At 38.3% G+C, this 19,079-nt stretch overlaps 1 protein-coding gene across 1 annotated transcript in view; it reads right to left on the bottom strand.

Annotated features, from left to right (window-relative positions):
• The window catches only part of LOC136289064 (connector enhancer of kinase suppressor of ras 2-like), a 144,681-nt gene that overhangs the window by 20,615 nt on the left and 104,987 nt on the right, over nt 1-19,079 (bottom strand). Inside the window, exons 6-8 of the mRNA XM_066182529.1 lie at nt 13,294-13,335; nt 10,685-10,804; nt 1,696-1,755 (exon numbers count right to left, since the gene is read on the bottom strand). Of these exons, the coding sequence (XP_066038626.1) occupies nt 1,696-1,755; nt 10,685-10,804; nt 13,294-13,335 (222 nt within the window). The remainder of the gene's footprint in view (nt 1-1,695; nt 1,756-10,684; nt 10,805-13,293; nt 13,336-19,079) is intronic.

Here is a 19,079-nt window from a genome sequence, read left to right as displayed (position 1 = left end):
TTTCCACAGGAATTCTCCTTTGCGGAATTTTGGCAGCCCAGGAGCAAACATGGAGCAGAAATGTTCCTGGAATTCAACATGACCTTACCAAACTCTTTGGCTTTGAATGGGGCATGAGAGGTGTGCAGGAAACTGCAGTAAACACCACCATTCATAATGTTTAACTTCAGCTGGCGTTACTGGGAAAAGCAAAGGCCTGGTTCTTTCTCTTTTTAGCTGCTTTCCTGGCTTGGATGAGGCTGAGCTAATTAAACACTGGCTCTGAGGTCAATTATGCCTTCAAAAGGAATGAAAAATCAATTTGCTGAAACACCAGAAGTTAAAGGTCTTTGAAGCTGGTTTATCTGCATGTGTGATTACACTTTTAGCAAAACCAAAAAAGCAACCTCTTCTGGTGGTGTCATATCAAAAAGTTTTGATAGTCAAAATAAAAAAAATTAAAAATCTAGTAGCTGGCAACGTAATAACTCTTCCTGTGAATTTCAATTGTAAATATATCAATATTTCCCCCACAAACTGCATTATATTTCTGAAATTAATTAGAATTACAGTAAAAAAGTGGATTAATTACAGCATGAGTAATTCAATCTATGAACATAATCTCTCCAACATAATCAAGATGGATCAGTCATAATTTTCAGGACCCAAGATACACATATAGTTATTTTTACACTTTTAAATGCTGCCAATGGTGACAATATAAACAAACAAATTTCAAGTTTAATTTGCATTAGAATTGTCTTCCCAAATTGTGACATACAAATCATCTGGCTTTCCATGGGTTTGCATTGACAAAACCCACATAAATACTTCTCAATGTATCTAAATCAATTAAAATTTCCCACATGGAGCTCACCCATATGGGCCAGCAGAGCACTGGCACTTGCCAGCCAGGATTTACATCTCACAGAGATCATTTTATGTTCCTTGGGCATCAGCAATCCATAATTTCAATATCAGCTGTGTAAAATCTCAACTTGTCACTTGCCCAGCTCTGAGCTTTGAGCAGACCCGAGCCTGAATGGGAGCAGGGGGACTAAAAGACAAGATGAAAACCAGAAGGGTCGTGTTATGAAGTCTGTCACAGTAATTAGATGGCAGAAGTTGAAGTCAATTCAATTTTTTCAAATTTCTAATTACAAATTGCACCTTAAGGAACAAGGAGGATGTTCAGAAGCTCTGCTCCTGCTCCTGTCACACTCTTTAGTGTCCCTGGGATGTCTCACACAGATCTTTGAGCTGAAAAGCTCTCTGTGATTTTGGTTCAGTTCTTTTAATACCTCTGGGGCTACAGTGGAAATCATAATTGATCTCTTCTGAATATTTACTACAAATGTTAGAAAACATAAAATATCATGTTCTGAATATAAAGGAAACCACTTGTGCCAGAGAGAAAATGTATGAATGTTCTTAGACATCAGGATGTTGAGGAATCACTGGGGGCAGAATTTTGAGAAATTCCTTTATTATAGTGTTAGTTATTAATAATTTCAACACAGCTGCTTTTCTATGTCTATTTTCGAGGGTTCTAAGTCTTTACAAATGTAATATTGATACACATACATAAAAAAGGAAAAAAGATATTAATAAAAAGTGGCTTGGTTTAAAGCAAGCTTACGTGTTACAAAATGCACTGCAGATACACAGAAAATAATTGTAAGAATGATTAAAGCATTTTAAAATAAAAAATCTTACATTTTCTGTTGTTCCTGTGATTACATGTAGTCCATCATATGTTGATTTGATGTACATTCCCTGGAAAAAGAAAGAGCAATTAGGGTAATTAATATTTGTAGGAAACAAATACAGGACATTTTCATGATAATTAAAATAATAGGTTTGATCTAAGGACCATAGCATTTGAACACAGTGGAAGGAACTGTGGTCAATTAACATTTGCAAATCTAAGTTTAACAAATCTATATCAAGACCACTATAAATAGCAGGGTTTTATCACTTAATACTTTTTTTTTTATTTCTAAAGTTTGTGAACAGCGTTCAAAACGGAGCATCAGTATAAAAACTTGTGCCCATTCAGTATTTGAAATATTTAACATGACCTCTTATTATTACAAGTGACATAAAAGAAGTATTGAAATCGAAAGCATGATCAGGAGTGGTTTTGAAACTTAAATGCCCCATTTTCAAAGAGTTCCTCATTCAGTAAAAACTAAGCCAGAGCCAAACTCAGAAAAGACAGGAGCCAGTGCTCATATTGCTAAGTTATGGGGAAAAGTGAGTTTAGTGAAGTAACTGGAGCTCTGTAATTACTCCATCAAGAATTCTGCTTCAAGGAGGCGGCTGACAAGATTGAGAGAGACAACCAGAGCAGGGACCTATGGAGCTGAACACACTCAGAGCCCCAAATGTCAGGGAGGCTCAGTGGCTCGTGTGTTTCCCTCTCAGGAGCCAGGTCAGAGCCTCCCATCTTTGCACACAGCACGGTTATCCATCACATTTTGAAATCTAATTAATCTAATTGGTACATCGTGCTGCTGGTTTATTATTCTTCCAATAGTTCTGCATCACCTTGTGCTGTCAGCCCCGAAGTTTAGAGCCCCCAGCAATAATCAAGATAATTTTGTTCAGGGAAAGCAATTTCCAGATTCCTGAATGCTGATGGAGATCTTCAGGCAAGGTGGGACACACAAACACCCCCTCCCAACCCCTCGAGGAAACCTCAAAACTTAAAAGTCCTATGAAGTTAAGGTGATATTTCTCTCCACCAGTTCCTAAACTGGAAGGTTAAGAAGGAATGGATCCAAACTCTTCCTGGCAGTGGGAGGAGGAGAAGCAGGAGACAGGTTGGAACTCTGGCAAGGAATTATTTTTCAGTTTTACCATCAGGAAAATAAAACACTGGAACAGGCTGGCAAAGCTATAGAATCTCTGACTTGGAGATGGTCAAATTGTGACTGAATGAGACCCTGAGTAACCTCTTCTAGCTGGGTCTGTTTGGATTTTTCATGAGAAAATGTAACTTATACCCTAATGTAAACAAATTCCATCTCAGCAAGTTTTAAATTTATTGAAATCTTAAAAATAAAGATTGTCCAAACCTGATTGCTGGCTGATCGCTTAACTCCATTGCATAGGAAACTCTGCTTTAGATTTTACTCCCCAATCTCACTTGTTCTCTTAAATTAGTCTGCTTTATAAATTACTTCATTTGTAAAAACCAAAGAACCAAATTCAGTCTTGCCATTCTTGAAATCATCTTCATAAAATGGGATTAGTTGGAAGAAAGAAGCTGCTGGTGAACCTTTCAGAATTTCCTTCTTTAGAGCTGTTTAATTTTATCAGTGTTTGCTGTTCTGTTGTCTCTGTGGTCCCTTCAGCAGCTAAAGAGACAAAGTTCTCTTTGCCAACTCGAAGACATAAATAGGAGCATTGGATTCTGGAAAACCGAAGGTTCCCATGGACAATGGGGTGGTGAATCTCCATTAAAAATCCGGAGGAGAAATTTTGCCCATCTAGTGTGAGTTCTGCTGAATTTCCACGGTGAACTTTTCACAAGAACATTACACAACATTCCAGCTCTTTTAGCACTTGGTGAACTTCAGGAACACATTTCCAGACACACTTTTATATCAAATCTAATATCACAGTCCTAACATCCCACTTGCTTTGACAAGTTTCAGTCCCCGCTCAAAAAACTCAACAGATTAAAATCTTTAAGGCCACAAGAGGACAGAGTGATAAACTTTTCACTAACTTTTACCACTTATTTCTTCCTAAAGTTCTTAGACTTTTGTTAATCTCTGTGTATTTTTGGAAAAATCAAATTATAATTTTATCTCTTGACAGATGCCAGCAGAGAGACATAAAACCTGACTAATCACACAGAATTACCCTACATTTTGTATCTGCTCTTTCATCCTAGTTATTAAAATTGAAGAATATATAAAAAAATAAACAATTATAGTGAATGACTCATAGCCTTCAAACTATCCTACATAGAGCTTTCATCCTTGTTTTCCCAAAAGAAAATAATGAGCTTGTTTCTTGTTGACCATTACAGGAGCAGAGCATCCCCTTGATATATCTCTCACCTGAAAAGCTGGAAAGATTATTCTATGTTAAAAAAAAAAAAAAAAAAAGTTCTTATATTGATTTTTTTTTACTTCATGGGGTTCAGCTTAGGTAGTGATATCCAGAGAATTGTTTGGTCGTTTGGTCATCTCAGAGTGAGCAGGTACATGCACAGGTTTGGCCAATGTGGCAGAGACCCTTCTGGAGTGGCACCTGCATCTGACATGTGCACAGTGAGTCCTGCTCTGAAGGATTCTCCTACCTCTTTCCTTCCAATTTCCACTGCTGCCCTCTCCCCCCAGCTCTCTGTCCACCTTCCTCCTGCTCTGCAAACTCAGGAACGTCCATTCCTGTGCTACCAGGCTTTTCCTACCATGTCCTTCCCTATCAGAACCTACTCTGCTCTGTCCATCCCAGTCACTCAGTTCCCAATCTTCCTTCTGGTCTTCTGGTTCCCTTACTGGTCTGTTTCCTGCCCTTAGAAGCAAAATACCACTGAAGCCCTTTTTCAAAATGATTACTCTCTCTCTCTCTCTCTTTTTTTTTTTTTTTCCAAGAGTGGGGTTTTAGTTTCTCTGGTTTATTCTTGAATGTCAACAATGATCTCAGAGAAAAGAATAACAAGCTGTACCCATTATCTGGAGATAAGGCAAGAGTCAAGGATTCTCAGCCTTTGAAGATGGCTCAGACTGGCCAACATTTTGAAATAAATAGTTGCTCTTTAATAACCAGTGTGTCAGACATAAACTCTGAAGAATGACACTGACCTATGTTAGAGAACAAGGAAATGTTTCTCAGCCATCAAATCAAGAAGGCTGGCTGTATCTGAGTAACTCTGTCACTGTCCTCTAGAGACAACGTGAATTAAAGGTTTTTAATTAAAATCTGACCTTTGAAAACATATGGGAAGGCATCAGCCATTTAAAATCCCATTTTGAAGAGACTTTTCCCCAGAAAAAGGCATATCCAGTTGTCAGGGGAATTTCCTTGAAAATTTTCTTGCAGAATCATCTGGTTAATTAACCAGGATATAATGACAGCAGTGTGTTTTTAAGCGTCAACAATTGTTCCAGCACAGGGAAGCAGTGACAGCAAAGATGCAGATTTGTAAAGCCACAAATGAACAGGGAACTCCTACACCCCTTCATCTTTTGCCCCATAAAAAAATGGTTCTTTAATCTTTTTTCAACTGTAAAAGTTACACAGATGCATTTAAACAAATGCCATGCTAGTGCTTTGAGAAGGTGATGGAGTTTTTTGTTTAAATTTCATACCATTAAAAATGCCCCTCAAATTTTTTTCTGCCTTATATGTTGCAGTCATTAGCCCAAATCTAAACACCTCTACGTTCCTTCCTGCAAGACAACTCCTACTGCTCAAAATACTTATTTTATTCTTCTGTATAAGCAGATCTGGTTTTGTTTTGGCTTTTAGGCTATGAGAACCTTTATATGTCAAGCATGATGGAAATTTGTCAAGTTTCTGTAAGCCTTTAAAAATAATTCTAAATAATTAGATGAACACCCTGACAGTTTTAGGGCAGGCATATTCCCACAAAAAAGCTGCCTTCACGTTCTACCTTTTCTTCTTGCCTTCCTTGCAATTCCTTTCTTGTGAAAATGGGAAAGATTGCCTTCCATCACCTTAAATTACAAATGCCACAGGAAGAGAAGCACTACTTGAAAAGGTGCTGGACACTGGATAGATGATAATAATCCTTCACAAAGGAGATTCTGTTCATCTGACAGCTTGGCTTTTTGTTCAGCTTTTTTGTTTCTCCAAAATTACACAGCTGGTTTGATAAAAAAAATTTATGCCCACAATCTTTGCTTTCTGTAAGTTCTTAGAATGAAACAGGAAAAGTTCTCTCTGAAGAAAAATTAAGAAGGCTCTGGATATTAGCAGTGTACATCTTAATTAAAGTGTGTCACATTACACTGTTTCTATCAGCAGGGGGAATGTCAGACAGCAGAGAGAAAAAGACTAAAAAAAGTGAAAGGAAGAGGGATAAAAGTCCTCCTTTATTCCAGAAGGAGAGAACATTCCACAGACATCAGAAGATACAAACCCAAACAATAAAACTCCAACTGCCTCCCCATTTAGAATCTCCTGCTTAAGAGGAATCATTAATCTCATCAGATGAGATTAAAGCTGCATGTTACACAGAAGTATCTCTGGAAAGATGAGCTGGACATCAAGTTCAGAAGATTAAAAAAAAAAAAAGGTTTCATCTGAAATAATACTGGCTGTAATAATCTCTTACTATGGACAATCCCCAATCATCCATGAGCAGGAGGGGGGGAAATAGCTCCGAACATCAAAAAACGTTCTATGATCCCACTCTATATCTCTATATCCAACATCTACAGTAAAATGCTGCCTGTTTTTGTGACAGCAAAACTGCTCCAAAGCTGGCTCTGGGCATAGAAGGAGGTAAATCATAGCAAGATTCTCCCAGCCTTTCATCAACCTTCATCCCCAAGGATTTAGCAGCAAGCTCAGGAGCTGCCAACAGCAGCCCAAACTCCTGGCTCAAGGTCTTATTTTGGATCCATTAAGCCAAAAAATTTAAAGTGAGGAGGCAATTTTCTTAAATCATGAAGTTACTTTATTCTATTTGATTTTCTAAAAATATATGTGTGCTTCATTGACCAGAGCTAACGGTGATTCTCAAAATTTAATACCTTTTTAGGGCAAGAATTTATTTGAAGTTTGTCAAACTGATTGTTTGAAACAAAGCTTTGCCTTCCAGACATCTTGTTTGTGCTGACTATGCTGTGCACTTCAGATGTTAATGTTATTACCATACCCAGTACTACAGTTCAGGAGAAAAAGTGGTTTACAATCCCTAAAGTTACTTCAAAATAAAATAGAAAATATGTGGAGGGTATTTCAGTATTTGCCACTGAAAAATCAGAGAATAGGGAAAAGGAGGAACCAGTTTGACCAGTGAAGCTGGGAAGGAATAGAATAAGAGAGGAAAAAGCCCAATATATTTCTAGAGGCCAGCAAATGCCTGCAGAGATCAGGATGCAAACAGAGTCCCCAGGACTTGGAACAGAATCCAAACAATGTGTTCCCAATACAAATTCCTTTGTCCAGCAAACTGCCAGGAAACCACAGAACAGAGAGTGTCCTGGGAAGGCTGGAGATAAGGCCACGTTTTAATAAAGCTGAATGTAAAAGAAGGTACTTCAGACAGGAAAAAAAAAAAATAGGGTGACTGTAATGCTCATAAAAGGACAGATGGAAAGTTAGAAAATGCTAGAACTGAACATGCACATTCCAAAGACTTGTAGTCCTTTTGTGAAAATGCTTTATGATCCAGAATTTATTTACACGATTAAACACACAGACACTGCCCTGCAGGAGTACTGACTCCGTGCAGCAACTGTGTGGACTTGGACCTGGAAATTAATTCTGTTTGTGTGTGAGCTTATGCAATATCAATAGGATTCCTTGGCTCATTTGAGGAAGAAATTAGAAGGCATGTAATAAAAATTTTGCAAATGGAGTTTCGAAAATTTGGGAAGACTCATATTTTAGTCAGCTGAGTACCATTCCAGAAAACTGAATTCCTTTATAAGTCTGAGTGATTTACCACACACTTTGCTCCAATGGCAAATAATTGTGTTTGTTTTCTAGGTGCCAACCGTGGATGAACCCTGTTCTCAGTAGCTCTGAAAATCAGAGCTACACTTAAACCCAAGAGAGCCTGTGCGCTAAATTTATGCTGTAAAGGTAACAAATGTTCTGAAAATTTGTATGGTAAGCTGCTCTTGGAAACCACATTTTTGGTGATTTTGACACCAGCTGCTGTGCATTAACTTCCTACCTCTAAAACTAAAATTACAGTATCCTTTTCACAAGTGTGTTGTGAGGATGAATTAATTAGTGTCTGTGAAGCACTCAGTAAGGCCATATAAAAAATAAATAAAACAACTCACGATGAAATTAGTAACTCCAGGGACTGCAGAGCTTAGCTGAAGTGTGGTAAATCAGGCCTCAACCCCTACATTGAATGATAAGGATAAAAATGGAACTCTGAATACTTTCCATTCACTGAATAGTGCTCATTTTTCTCTTGAATGGAGCAGATATCCTGTGGAAAAGATCCGCTATACAATCATGAGAAAGCCATTTGTAATTCATTACTCTGTTCTATATTTGATTCTGATTAATGTTTTCTTTTCCTTTTCACATGGTTTTTCTTTTATTCCCATTTATAGTTCTTTTTCATATTTTCTTCTAAACAGAACACAGTGTCAGCAAAATTGATTACAAGGAACTTTCCAACCCAACACGTTACAGCGCCTTCACAATTAGGCACAGAAAACTCACTCATTCACTGTGATTTCACTTCATCTAAGGGGAAAAAAAAGGGGGGGAGAGAAAGGAGAAATTGCCAGGCAATTTTGATTGCAGTATTTGTCTCATGTCCTCTGTCAGCAGTGCCCACTCACTGCTCTTTTGTTGGCTCTTAACTCATGGGCACTTTGTGGATGGAGAACCACACTGGGGTTCCTCCAGCCCAAGTCCATCCTGCCCGGAGCATTCCAGCACAGGTCCTGGCTGCCTCAAGTTCTACCAGGAAAAAAGGGGAATGTGAGCTGCACAAAAGTCCCAACATCTCAGTCAACAGCTCTCGCCTTGATCACTCCAGAATTTAAATCCAACTCTCCAACGTTTTATGGCGGTTCCTGCCAGGAGCTCCTGACAGACACCTGCCTCAGCCTGTACACCAGGAAATCTCAGTTCCCCAAAGAAAACGCTAGTTCCCCACAGGAAATGCTAGTTTTGGGGTAGATTTCACTCCTGCCCTCCACCAGTCTACTCCCTCTCCTAGATCCGGAGCCATTGCTGCATGGGAAGCATCAGCAACACCAAGCCCTGCTTATTGTGCTCCATCATCTCTGTGTTCAGCTTTTCTGCAGCACTGATAATGAACTTTCCCCTAATTAGACCAGCAGAAATACATCCCATCTCTGCGCAGAAAGGAAAGTCATGCAGAGTGCTGGCCTGCAGGGTGTAGTAATCCTAATGCAAGTCAAAAGCACTGGGACATTCACAGCACATCTCATGCAAATGTACTGACCTGTATTTTCTGGGTACCCTGCACTAACCCAGAAATCAGACCTGGAGGGGAAACTGGGCCATAAAGGGAACACGTTTGGCCATAAGGATGCAGCAGCCCAGCAAGGAAATTGTATCTGTGCTCAGGATTACACACTGGGCTGAGCATCTGCGATGCCACGGAATTAAAATTAAATGTGGTTTATGCTGTGGTAATGTTCTTTGTTGACTAAATCAGCCTAAGAATGAAGTAAACTTGTGCAGTCTCCCAACACCCCCTCATGTTATTAAAATATGTCATTCTCAGATTAATAGGCATACCTCAGAGTAATTATGCCCTTGTAACTCTGACAGTATTTGCATATGACGCTCGCTTCTATTCAGTGTCAGAACAAAGAGGAAGATGTTGGAATAATACGAAGTGTCTCAACTAACAGAAATTGAAAATTTGTAAATCACGCTGAATTACAAACAGTAAACATGTCACAAGGTACAGAGTGGCACTCAAGTGGATTTTGATTTGTCAGTTTTGGGATTTTCTGTGGACAAGCCTCATGGCTGCCAATTTCCACGACTCCCCACTTCCCCTTTTTTTTCCTCCTACAACTGCTTCCTTCAACCCACAAGCAACATTCCTGAATTACTCTTCTTGTAGGGAGAAAATAAAAATTTAAAAAAAGTTCTGAGAAGTAGGTGAAGGCAATCTAGGAGATGGGGCTGAGGAAAGAAGCCTGGCTCTTGAGGAGTGTGAGTGAGAAGATCCCAGTGCCTGCAGTTCCAGCTTTTCCAGCTTTTATTGGGATCTTGGGTTTCCAAGAAAATCCTTATGTTCCTACAACCCACCAATGTCAAATGGTTGCAAAGTAAGGGACTACAGCGAGGAGGCAGAAATCTTCACCTACCAACCTCTATAAGGTCACAAAAATGCATTGTCCAAAAAAAAACGTATGAGTACATTAATATTTAAAGGCTGCTTCCAAATAATTCTGCAACTGTCTCTGCAGAACATTTCACTGCTGTGACCCACCACTGATGCAGAGCAGCTGGGATGTCCAGAGCCATCCAACCAGGCTGGTCAGTGAGCAACAATTTACAAATAAAAAAGATTTATTTTGTTCCCGGGATGATACTTCTGGAAGTTTTATTTGAGCTGATCATTAGGGAGGCATATAACTCCATTGATGCAAGTCCAAGACAGAGACCTTCCCATAATCATTTTGAGAGCACATTAATGACATTAGTTAACTTCATTTGTATGTATTTGCATTTGGAGATTATTTCAGTACATTCCAAAAACTGCAGTCTGGCTATCAAAGGATCATAGATTTAACTACTCATACTGTTACACGTGAAGCTCATGTCAAAACAGGTTTTAATTAAAAAAAAAAACACAAAACAATCCCTTTGTTTAGATAAATGTCAGAAATCTGTTTCAGCTTACCAAAAGCCAAAAAAATTAGGACATTGCATGAAAACACATTTTGATTTCTTGATAAACTCAAAAACCAAATCACTCTGAAGAACTGAGCCTTGTGCTGGGCATTCTAGGAGTTAAACTTGAAACTGCTTTGCTACTTACCAACCCCTCACTGGGCATGATGCTGGTGAGGTGAACAACCTCCAGATGTGCTGACTGGGACACCAGAGAGTCAGATGAGAGAGAAATGATGTGGTCACAAATCCCAGACAGGGTTTTACACTACAAAGAAAAACAAGTCAGTGGAATCCCTCATATCAAATTGTATCTGCAAGTGGAGAAGTCCTCATTCTAAGAACTAACCAAGAATAAACAGATAATTTTAATTCTTAGCACTGTAAAAACTACAGGTGTATGAAAGTCAAGAGCAAGTGGTTAAGGGAAGAGAAAATACCCATAAATGTCAAGAAAATGTACATGTATGAACAGTTCTGCATGTGCATTTTAAAAACAAAAGAACAAGCCCAATGAACTTTATCCTTGTGATTATAAATACAATGGAAGTGGAGTGAAATAGGTAAAAATAAATGTCTTATGCAACTGAATAACCTATTTTGTCTACCAAACGATGACATCATCCCTACCAACAGTGATAATTAGGTGAATTCTGCTCTTCAACTTGGAAAATGTCCTTTGTTAAAAATTACCCTGGCAGAGAAGTGCCTTAGTTAACCCATTTCCTGAAGTAAAATTCTCATGCATCTTTGAACACATCCTTTAACTGATATTCTACATCACCACAACTATGCAATGATTTTGTTATCCTGCCTTCCAGCTAAAGATCTCAAAATCTTAATGCAAATCCACAGAAACACCTTCAAAGCAGGAGCCCCATTGCATGGACAGTAGCAATGGGTCTGACAAATTAAACCCATCTGTCAAAGCAAAATTTGTAAGTCAGAGAGGAGCTGAGCAGAGCTCTCAGACAACATTCATGTGGGAAGACTTATTCCCAAATTTCTGCGTGTTGCTTAAAGCACACTCCTTCAAAAAGTCTGTGCCTGAAAATGTTTGAACCTAATGTGAAAGAATTCATTTAGCAGAATTTCAGGATGGGTTTCCGGTCGAGGCTGTGCTGTGTGCATCTATTTTGCTTTGGGGACTGTACTCTCATTTTTCCTAATTATAGCAAATTCCAGTGAAATCCCTTCAGGGAAGTTTCCTTTCAGGCGTTTGCAAAAGCATGAGGCTTTCTAATATCTCATTTGACACTATCCACAGAAGTTAAACAAATAAAGTTGTCACAATGAATAAGTTAACTGCCTAAATTTATCGGTTGTATTTCCATTCACTGTGCAGTTACTCATCTGGAAATCCAAGGACAGCTCTGGAGTCCTGGCTGTGGCATCTGGATTTTGTATCAGCTGCAAGATGCAAAGCATGCCACTCAGGTGTGTGTGACTGCAGCTAAAGGTCACCATTTCCACAAATATTTCAAGCAGCTTCAGCTCAGGGCCAGAACCCCTGAGCAGAATTTGGGTCTCATTTTATCCCAGCAGAGATGGAGAAACTAAAAAAAATCTCCAGTGTAGTGGGTGCCCCTGTGTGCGAGTGCATTCTTTATCCAGCTTTTGAATCACTGGCATGTCAAGATATTACCATAATTTCCTACTGAAAATTATGCCTCCTCTCTATGACTCAAAATTTGAGAGCATTTGCCCAGATTAGATGCGGACTAAATCCCAGAGAGAACAACACTTTCTACTGTAATGCTTCAACCTTAGAGTTGCCTCATGAAAAATACTTTTTTTTTTTAGTAAAATAAACAACAAAGAAGTTTTCAGTCAAATCAGCCTGGTCCATGGAAGGTGGCCCTGCAACAGTTAGAATTGTGGGCTAAAAGGTGTAAAAAAAAAATTATATATATACATACTATATGTGTAAATGTATATATATAGAATTGTGGGCTAAAAGGTGTGAATTTGTACTTATATAAAATGTGTGTGTGTGTGTGTAAACACCCCAAATCCCAGAAGGTACCAGGTGCTTATAAGAGTTGCATTCATACCCAGGTTTGCAATAGTAAGCTCTTTTTTTTTTTTCTCTGAAAGTCACTGCACGCTTTCTAAATTTAACAGCACATCAATGTTTTATGACAGATTTTAATCCCTGCTGGAAGCAGAGTATGTGCAAAAGGCTTTAAAATAAAGAAGAAAAAAAGGAGTCAGGCACTTGGGCAGAGCTTGTCAAAAGCTTATCTGAACTTGTAAATCCTTTGAGAGTTCCCTTTCACCACAGGCTTTAAATCTACCTCAGTGTCAGTACAGGTTTTCAGCACTGGTACCAGGAAAATATAAAGTATTTGAACTTAAAGGCCAATATCTAATCAATAATCTTGAATAAGATTCTTCTGCTCTGCATTGTCATCAGATTTTTTTGAGTTCTGAAGGGAAAAATTGCTCAGTCTGACAACAAGTGATACTGGTCTATGGATCTGACCAGCCATCCTGGTAGGAATATTAACTATACAGAATATCGTGCAGCTTCTAAATAATAGAAGCACAATAAAACAATAATTTTGTATTTGTAATTAACTATGACTATTACACAGAGCATTACTGCAGGGAACTTTAATTTTTAGCAACAGATATAATTCATCAGAAATTGTGCCAAAGAGTAAGGAATTTTATTTTTCTATGGAAGCCTTATTTTTTGGAATAAACATTTCTGTGTGGGGTAAAAACAGAAAATACCAAAGCAGAATTACTTACCACATGTAGAATTTTATTTTCTGTTTCATACACCGTACAATCCTGTGGCAAAACAGAACAAAACCTATTAAATGAATATCACATTAAATTTCCTGTTGAGAAATGAAAGAGGGTTTGTGGTGTTAACAATCTTTATTACATATTCCTGATGAGCCTTAAGACTTGCTACTTTTGGGGCCGTTGTTTTCCTATTTTAGCTACCATTTTGAGAATAATCAATCTTACACTCCATAATTTCAGTGTCATCCCTACCTTGCTTTTTGCTTTAGTGCTATTAAAGGGGTTAAAATATTGTTTTTCTTTCATGAAACAAACTGTAAAAATTGCTAAAAGGGTTCTCCTGCCTCTATTACTTATTAATGTTTGAAAGTTTCCCCAGTGTGACCCTCTGGAAATTGGGACACAGCCATGGCAAGGGGGTTTGAACCATCCCCTGCAGCTCTGCCTCACCTCCTCCTGCCACTCCAAATCTCAGGTTATATTCTGCTAAAACATAAAATAAAAAGGGAAATACAGAAAATATCTCTTCCAAGCAGAGTGAGACTAGAACAGGTTGCCCCCAAGTCTTGGTTCCCTCTCAGCCCCCAGCCAGGCTCCTTCTGCTGTTTTTATGTGGGGAAATCCTTGAATCCTTCTCCAAGTGCTATTCCACATTGGAAAAGGTTTTCTATTGAGCAAGATATGAGATAATTTAAAAACCTGTCTTCTTCATTTAGTATATTTTCCTTGAATGAGCTTTCAAGGAAAATCTAACTTGCTGATAATACCTGAGACGTCCCTTCAGGTAACTCAAGATTCCCTCAGTTCGTCGGAGCCTCGTGGTGGCAACACCAAGGCTGAGAGTTTTATCCCAGTATGGGCTCAAGAGTTGGACTTATGTGGGTCCCTTCCAACTCAGAATATTCTGTGATATCCCTTCAAGCAGCTGAAGATGCCCTGTAGTTCTCAGTATTTTCTCTTTTTACTGGATCTTCATATATTAGCAATAAGAGTTGATTGCTTCAGATCTCCCACAACACAATTCCAGCCCTCTCATTCCCTGTACTCTGAACACTCAGTTTGGGCTGGGAAACGCTCTGGAGTTCTCTGCTCCCCTTTTCCAGCAGCCCAAACCCTTGGCTGTTCCCATCCAGCTCCCAAACCTTGTCTCTTGGGTGTCCCTTCGAGGATTTTTTCCCCGAGCCCCTCTGAGGCAGCTGCTCCAAACCCTCAGCCCAAGGAACTGCCCCTCCCTCAGCTCTGAAGGCCAATATTTATTTTGGGGGATTGCTGCTCCTGTGGAGAAATTAAATTCTAAGTGACTACAGTTTAAAGAATACTGCTACAGAACAAGAAAGTCAAAATCAGAAGATTGGGAGCACCAAGCAACACAGAAGAATTTATATTAGCATTTCATGGTCAAGTATCCCTTTGATGTTGCCTCTGTATTCATACTGTTATTTTCTAGAGCACAAAAAAGAATTCAATTAGTCAGTTTGGCTGGCAATGCCCAAGGCGGTTTTTCCTACAAGTTTTGCACACTTCAAACAGCTCATGCACCATCTCCTTTTAACCCTCCACATACCAAGAGAACAAAATGATCACAGCAGGGCTTCAGAGCTAATGTTCCTGTCTAAATTATTCCTTTAATTTCTATGCTAGAAATACAATATGAACCTCCCTCTGAACAAACTTAATTACTTCAGGTCAAAGAGTATAAGTCTTATGTATAGTAAAACTGGAATTTTACTGTTTTGTAGAGCAGAATTAATGTTAGCTGTGCTTATATTGCACATTCAAGATTACATTAGCATGAAAAATGTTAATGGCTTTGGGATTTCTTCCAAAATAGACGCATATTGACTTTTTTTAAAAATACATCAGACTAGTTTAACTGAGAGGTTAAAAGCACTTACAGTGTTATACTAAAATATTAAGATATGTAGGTCACAATATTCTTCTGATTTATTTTTCTCTAATACATAGCAATGCGCTAGGGATCTCATTAAAAAAAATAATCTTCCAGGACTACCATTTATAGGATGTTGATCTATTTTTCTTAGAAAATAAATAATAGTTACAGTCACATTCTTTCTACATTCTCCAGCAGCAAGATGACATGATAAAAATATTTGTTCTTAAAGTTTAAAATAACCTTTAAATTAGTAGCTGTGTTCTGTTTCTCCTCTGTAAAAGGATAAACCCCAGGAATTACAAAACCATTCACAGCAGCAGTGTTGCAAACCAGGCAAGGACTGCACTGTCCTGAACATCAAAAATTGAAAGGTGCAGAACACCTTTGTCTCTGATAAAGTGAAACTGCTCCTCTGCATATTCATAAAGAGAAAAGGTCAGTGGGACCTGTGCTCACCCACGCTCTAGTCAAAATTGCGATTTCTAATTCCGAAAGAAGGAAGAAATGCAAGTATCACAAAAAAATTGCAGATATCATAAAGATTGTTTTGTGACAAGTTCTCGAGGATAGTTAACTAACACATAAGAAAAGGTAAGATATTTAGTTCATTAACTCAGTTCTATAGAACAGCATAAATTGTGTCAACTACTGAAAAGAAACTGAAACCCTGCAAAGGAGCATTTCCCACCACAAAACCACAGGAAAGTTCTACAGCAGTCTTTGAGAGGTGGATATGACAAAGTGAGACTTCAAAATACATTGCTGGCATGCATAAAATGAAATACCTCTGAAATTCAGACATTCAAAAGGAAGAGATCACTCTGGAATTAGGCAAATATACAATGGCAAATGCACAGAACTGACCAATTTTACTTGGACCAAAGGTAGCGACTTGATCGGAGTGTATTTTTAGAAAATAGTGAACAGATGTTTGATGAAGTGTTCTTCAGCAAATGCAGGGAAAGTAAGATGGGGGGGGGGGGAGTGGGGCTGAGAGCTGAAGTCTGCAAAGTTCAAACTGAAAATAACTCCCAGGTTTTGCATGGCAGGTGCTGAATCACAGGATAATTCAGGGGCCTCTGGAGGTTACCTGGTCCAACCACCTTCTCAGGGGAGGCTAATTTAAAATTTACACCAGGTTCAAAAGTTACTAAGAAGCAACAATTCCTATCAATTGCAGTGCAAACTAGATAGCTTTTAAAAAGCCAGAAAAGCCATGCTTTATCTTAAATGGAGTATTTGGCTAAAAATAGGGAAAAAATCCATTATAAGGTGTCTGAATTCATCTCAGTGAGGTTAATTAGACAGTAATAAAGGAGAGAACAAGCAAAATTTTATTTGGCTTTTGTTGGAAAAAGTTGAGTTCTGCCAACATCCTTTGGTAAGACACAAACACTTTTTGTTGAAAGTTTGTTCTTGCAGGTCAAAGAGAGTATCAAAAGCTTCTACCTCAGATTTAAATATCTTTGACATAATGAGGGAAAATTAGAATCCCAGCTGCCACTAGAACTGGGGAACTCTTCCTGTCCAATGAAAAATTAAACAACGGCTACATTTTCTGAACAAAAATCCAAACCTATTCTTCCCTATTTCCTCCAGTTGTCTTTCCCTCGGGGCAGCCTTGGTGCTAAAGCATGACCAAACCTAAATTTAGTTCAGTTACTTTGGTGGATTCCATTTCAGAGCAGGCAGGAGAGTGAGTGCACCTTGAAACTGAGGTGTATCTCAAAGTGAAGTCAAGAAAGCACAAACATCCCAGTAACCTGCTCTAATGTGCTTTTGTGCATATTACTATCAACACATTTTGATGGGGCATTGCACCTCAAAATCAGGATGTTTCTGCAGCTCTGTGCATGACATAATCCTTTTACAATAGCATAGTGAAGGTGATCAAAAGGGTTAAAAAAACTGAGCAGAATAAAGTACATTTCCAACCAGAAATGGACAGCTGCAAAACTCTGAAATTAGACAATGAGGTTTTCTTTTAAGCAGCATGAGCAGATGTTGTTTAAAGTTAAATAAGTCACTATTCATCATAGCATTTGCATGTTATGTAAATAATAATAAGACATTAAAATAAATTTGGTCTAAGGTTATGTCACTCAGATCACACAGGACATCCGGGCATGAAGATTCATAAGCACTTTCTATATTAAACTAAGGTTACAGGGTAATGTCCCCTGTTAAGAAATTCACCTGGAGTGGCAGCTGCAAGTTGTGCACACAAAACGTGTTCAATTTGCACAAAATGTCAAAGACATTCCTCACTTAATGTGCCAAATCTGTACCCTTGACTGCTACTTTCACACTGGCTGAATGAGGTATTTAAAACGTATATAATTCATAAAACAAGGGAGTATCTGAAAGGATCTGAGACCTAGGTTTCTATTAGTTATGCCTTTCAATTCACATTCCAGCCTACAGCTGAGCCTGCAGTTCTGGTTTAGGTGAGACATTTCTGCTTTCACACATTAAGGTCAATTTTCCTCAGATTTAGTGACAGCAAAGCTGGCTCTCTATGACTGATTTGGTTTTATCTGCTCTTTCTGGTGCTAAGTTTAATATAACATAAAAAGATCTTAATAGACAACCATCAAAAAAGACAGATCTGACAATAAGATAAAGACAAAACTTGATTTGTAACCTGAAGAACTAACTGAACGTTTTTCATCTTGGAATGATTTTGACTTTATGCTAAAAGATTGTTTTTAAGTTGTCAGAAGGAGGACAGCTCTGGGACTGGAGCTGAAGAACTGGAAAAAATGAAAATAACCAAACTATTGCTGGCAGAGGAGAACAGAATTTCATCTGCCAAATGCTGGGACATGAACGACAGAAGTGGAGACAACAATTCAAAATTACTCTGTTTTCACCTGGACCACAGGGAAAAATCAAACTCACACAAAAGAAGTGCAATATCAGCTGAAGGACAGAATCAGAATCTGGACTTTTTATACTGTAGAGAAGTTCATTTTGCTTAGTCTGTAAATCAAAAATAGCCTAGTGCTATAAGCACCTTGTAAGAGAAAGCTTAATAAAGATACATAAATAATTAAATGCCGACATAGGAATCTCTAAGCTAAAAAAAGGAGAAAAAGGGTCTTTGTTTTCTGCTGCAAAAATGCATAAAGCACAAGATTTCCAGGAGGAATAAAGCTGAATATTATAAATCAAGGATAATAGTGTGAAATGCAATGACATATTTATTAGCCTTTGTTCTTTTGCTCTAAGAACTGAAATAAAATTGAAGTGGAGGGGAAAAAAGAGTTTTCAAAACGACTACCCCACTACTGCTCCAAAAAGCATTTCAAATTGAGTTCTGTGGTTGGTCTGCTGGGCGGGTACATGAAAATCTGTGGCAGCACAGAACAGAGGCAGGCAGGGGAGTCCTCTGCATGGGAGACAGACCCAGCCTAAAGTTCCCGCAAAACTGGAGCTGAGGCTAAGTTTTCTTCTTGCTTTCCCCCTTCAACCCTTTCATCTTTCTCCTTTTTTTTTCTTTCCAAGCCTGTTTACCGACTTCTCCACATATTCCAGTGACACTCTTCTGTCTCATCAGTATTTTATCTGCTCACAAGGGGAGTGGCTCATTGTAAATATTTGTAAAACTAATTATCCTCAGTCGTTCAGTACCTGTGTGTCACCTCTTATCTTGCTTCAGGGGCTGACACTGCCAGAGACTGTTATAGTATTATATTATTATATCATTACTATGTTATATTATTATAATATGTTATTATGTTACAATATCATAATACAATAATATAATACTATAATAATATAATACTATTTAATAATATTATTATAGTATTATATTATTATATTATATTGTTATAGGGGTCACTGCTCCAAGCCTGATTTCAAGGAGCGTTTGGACAATGCTCTCAGGCAC

Source organism: Chamaea fasciata, unplaced genomic scaffold (genome assembly GCF_029207755.1).
Source record: "Chamaea fasciata isolate MVZ Bird 193981 ecotype frontalis unplaced genomic scaffold, bChaFas1.0.hap1 SCAF_4, whole genome shotgun sequence".
Classification (NCBI taxonomy): Eukaryota; Metazoa; Chordata; class Aves; order Passeriformes; family Sylviidae; genus Chamaea; species Chamaea fasciata.
Note: the sequence above shows the minus strand (reverse complement) of the source record. Positions and strands in the feature narration are given on the sequence as shown.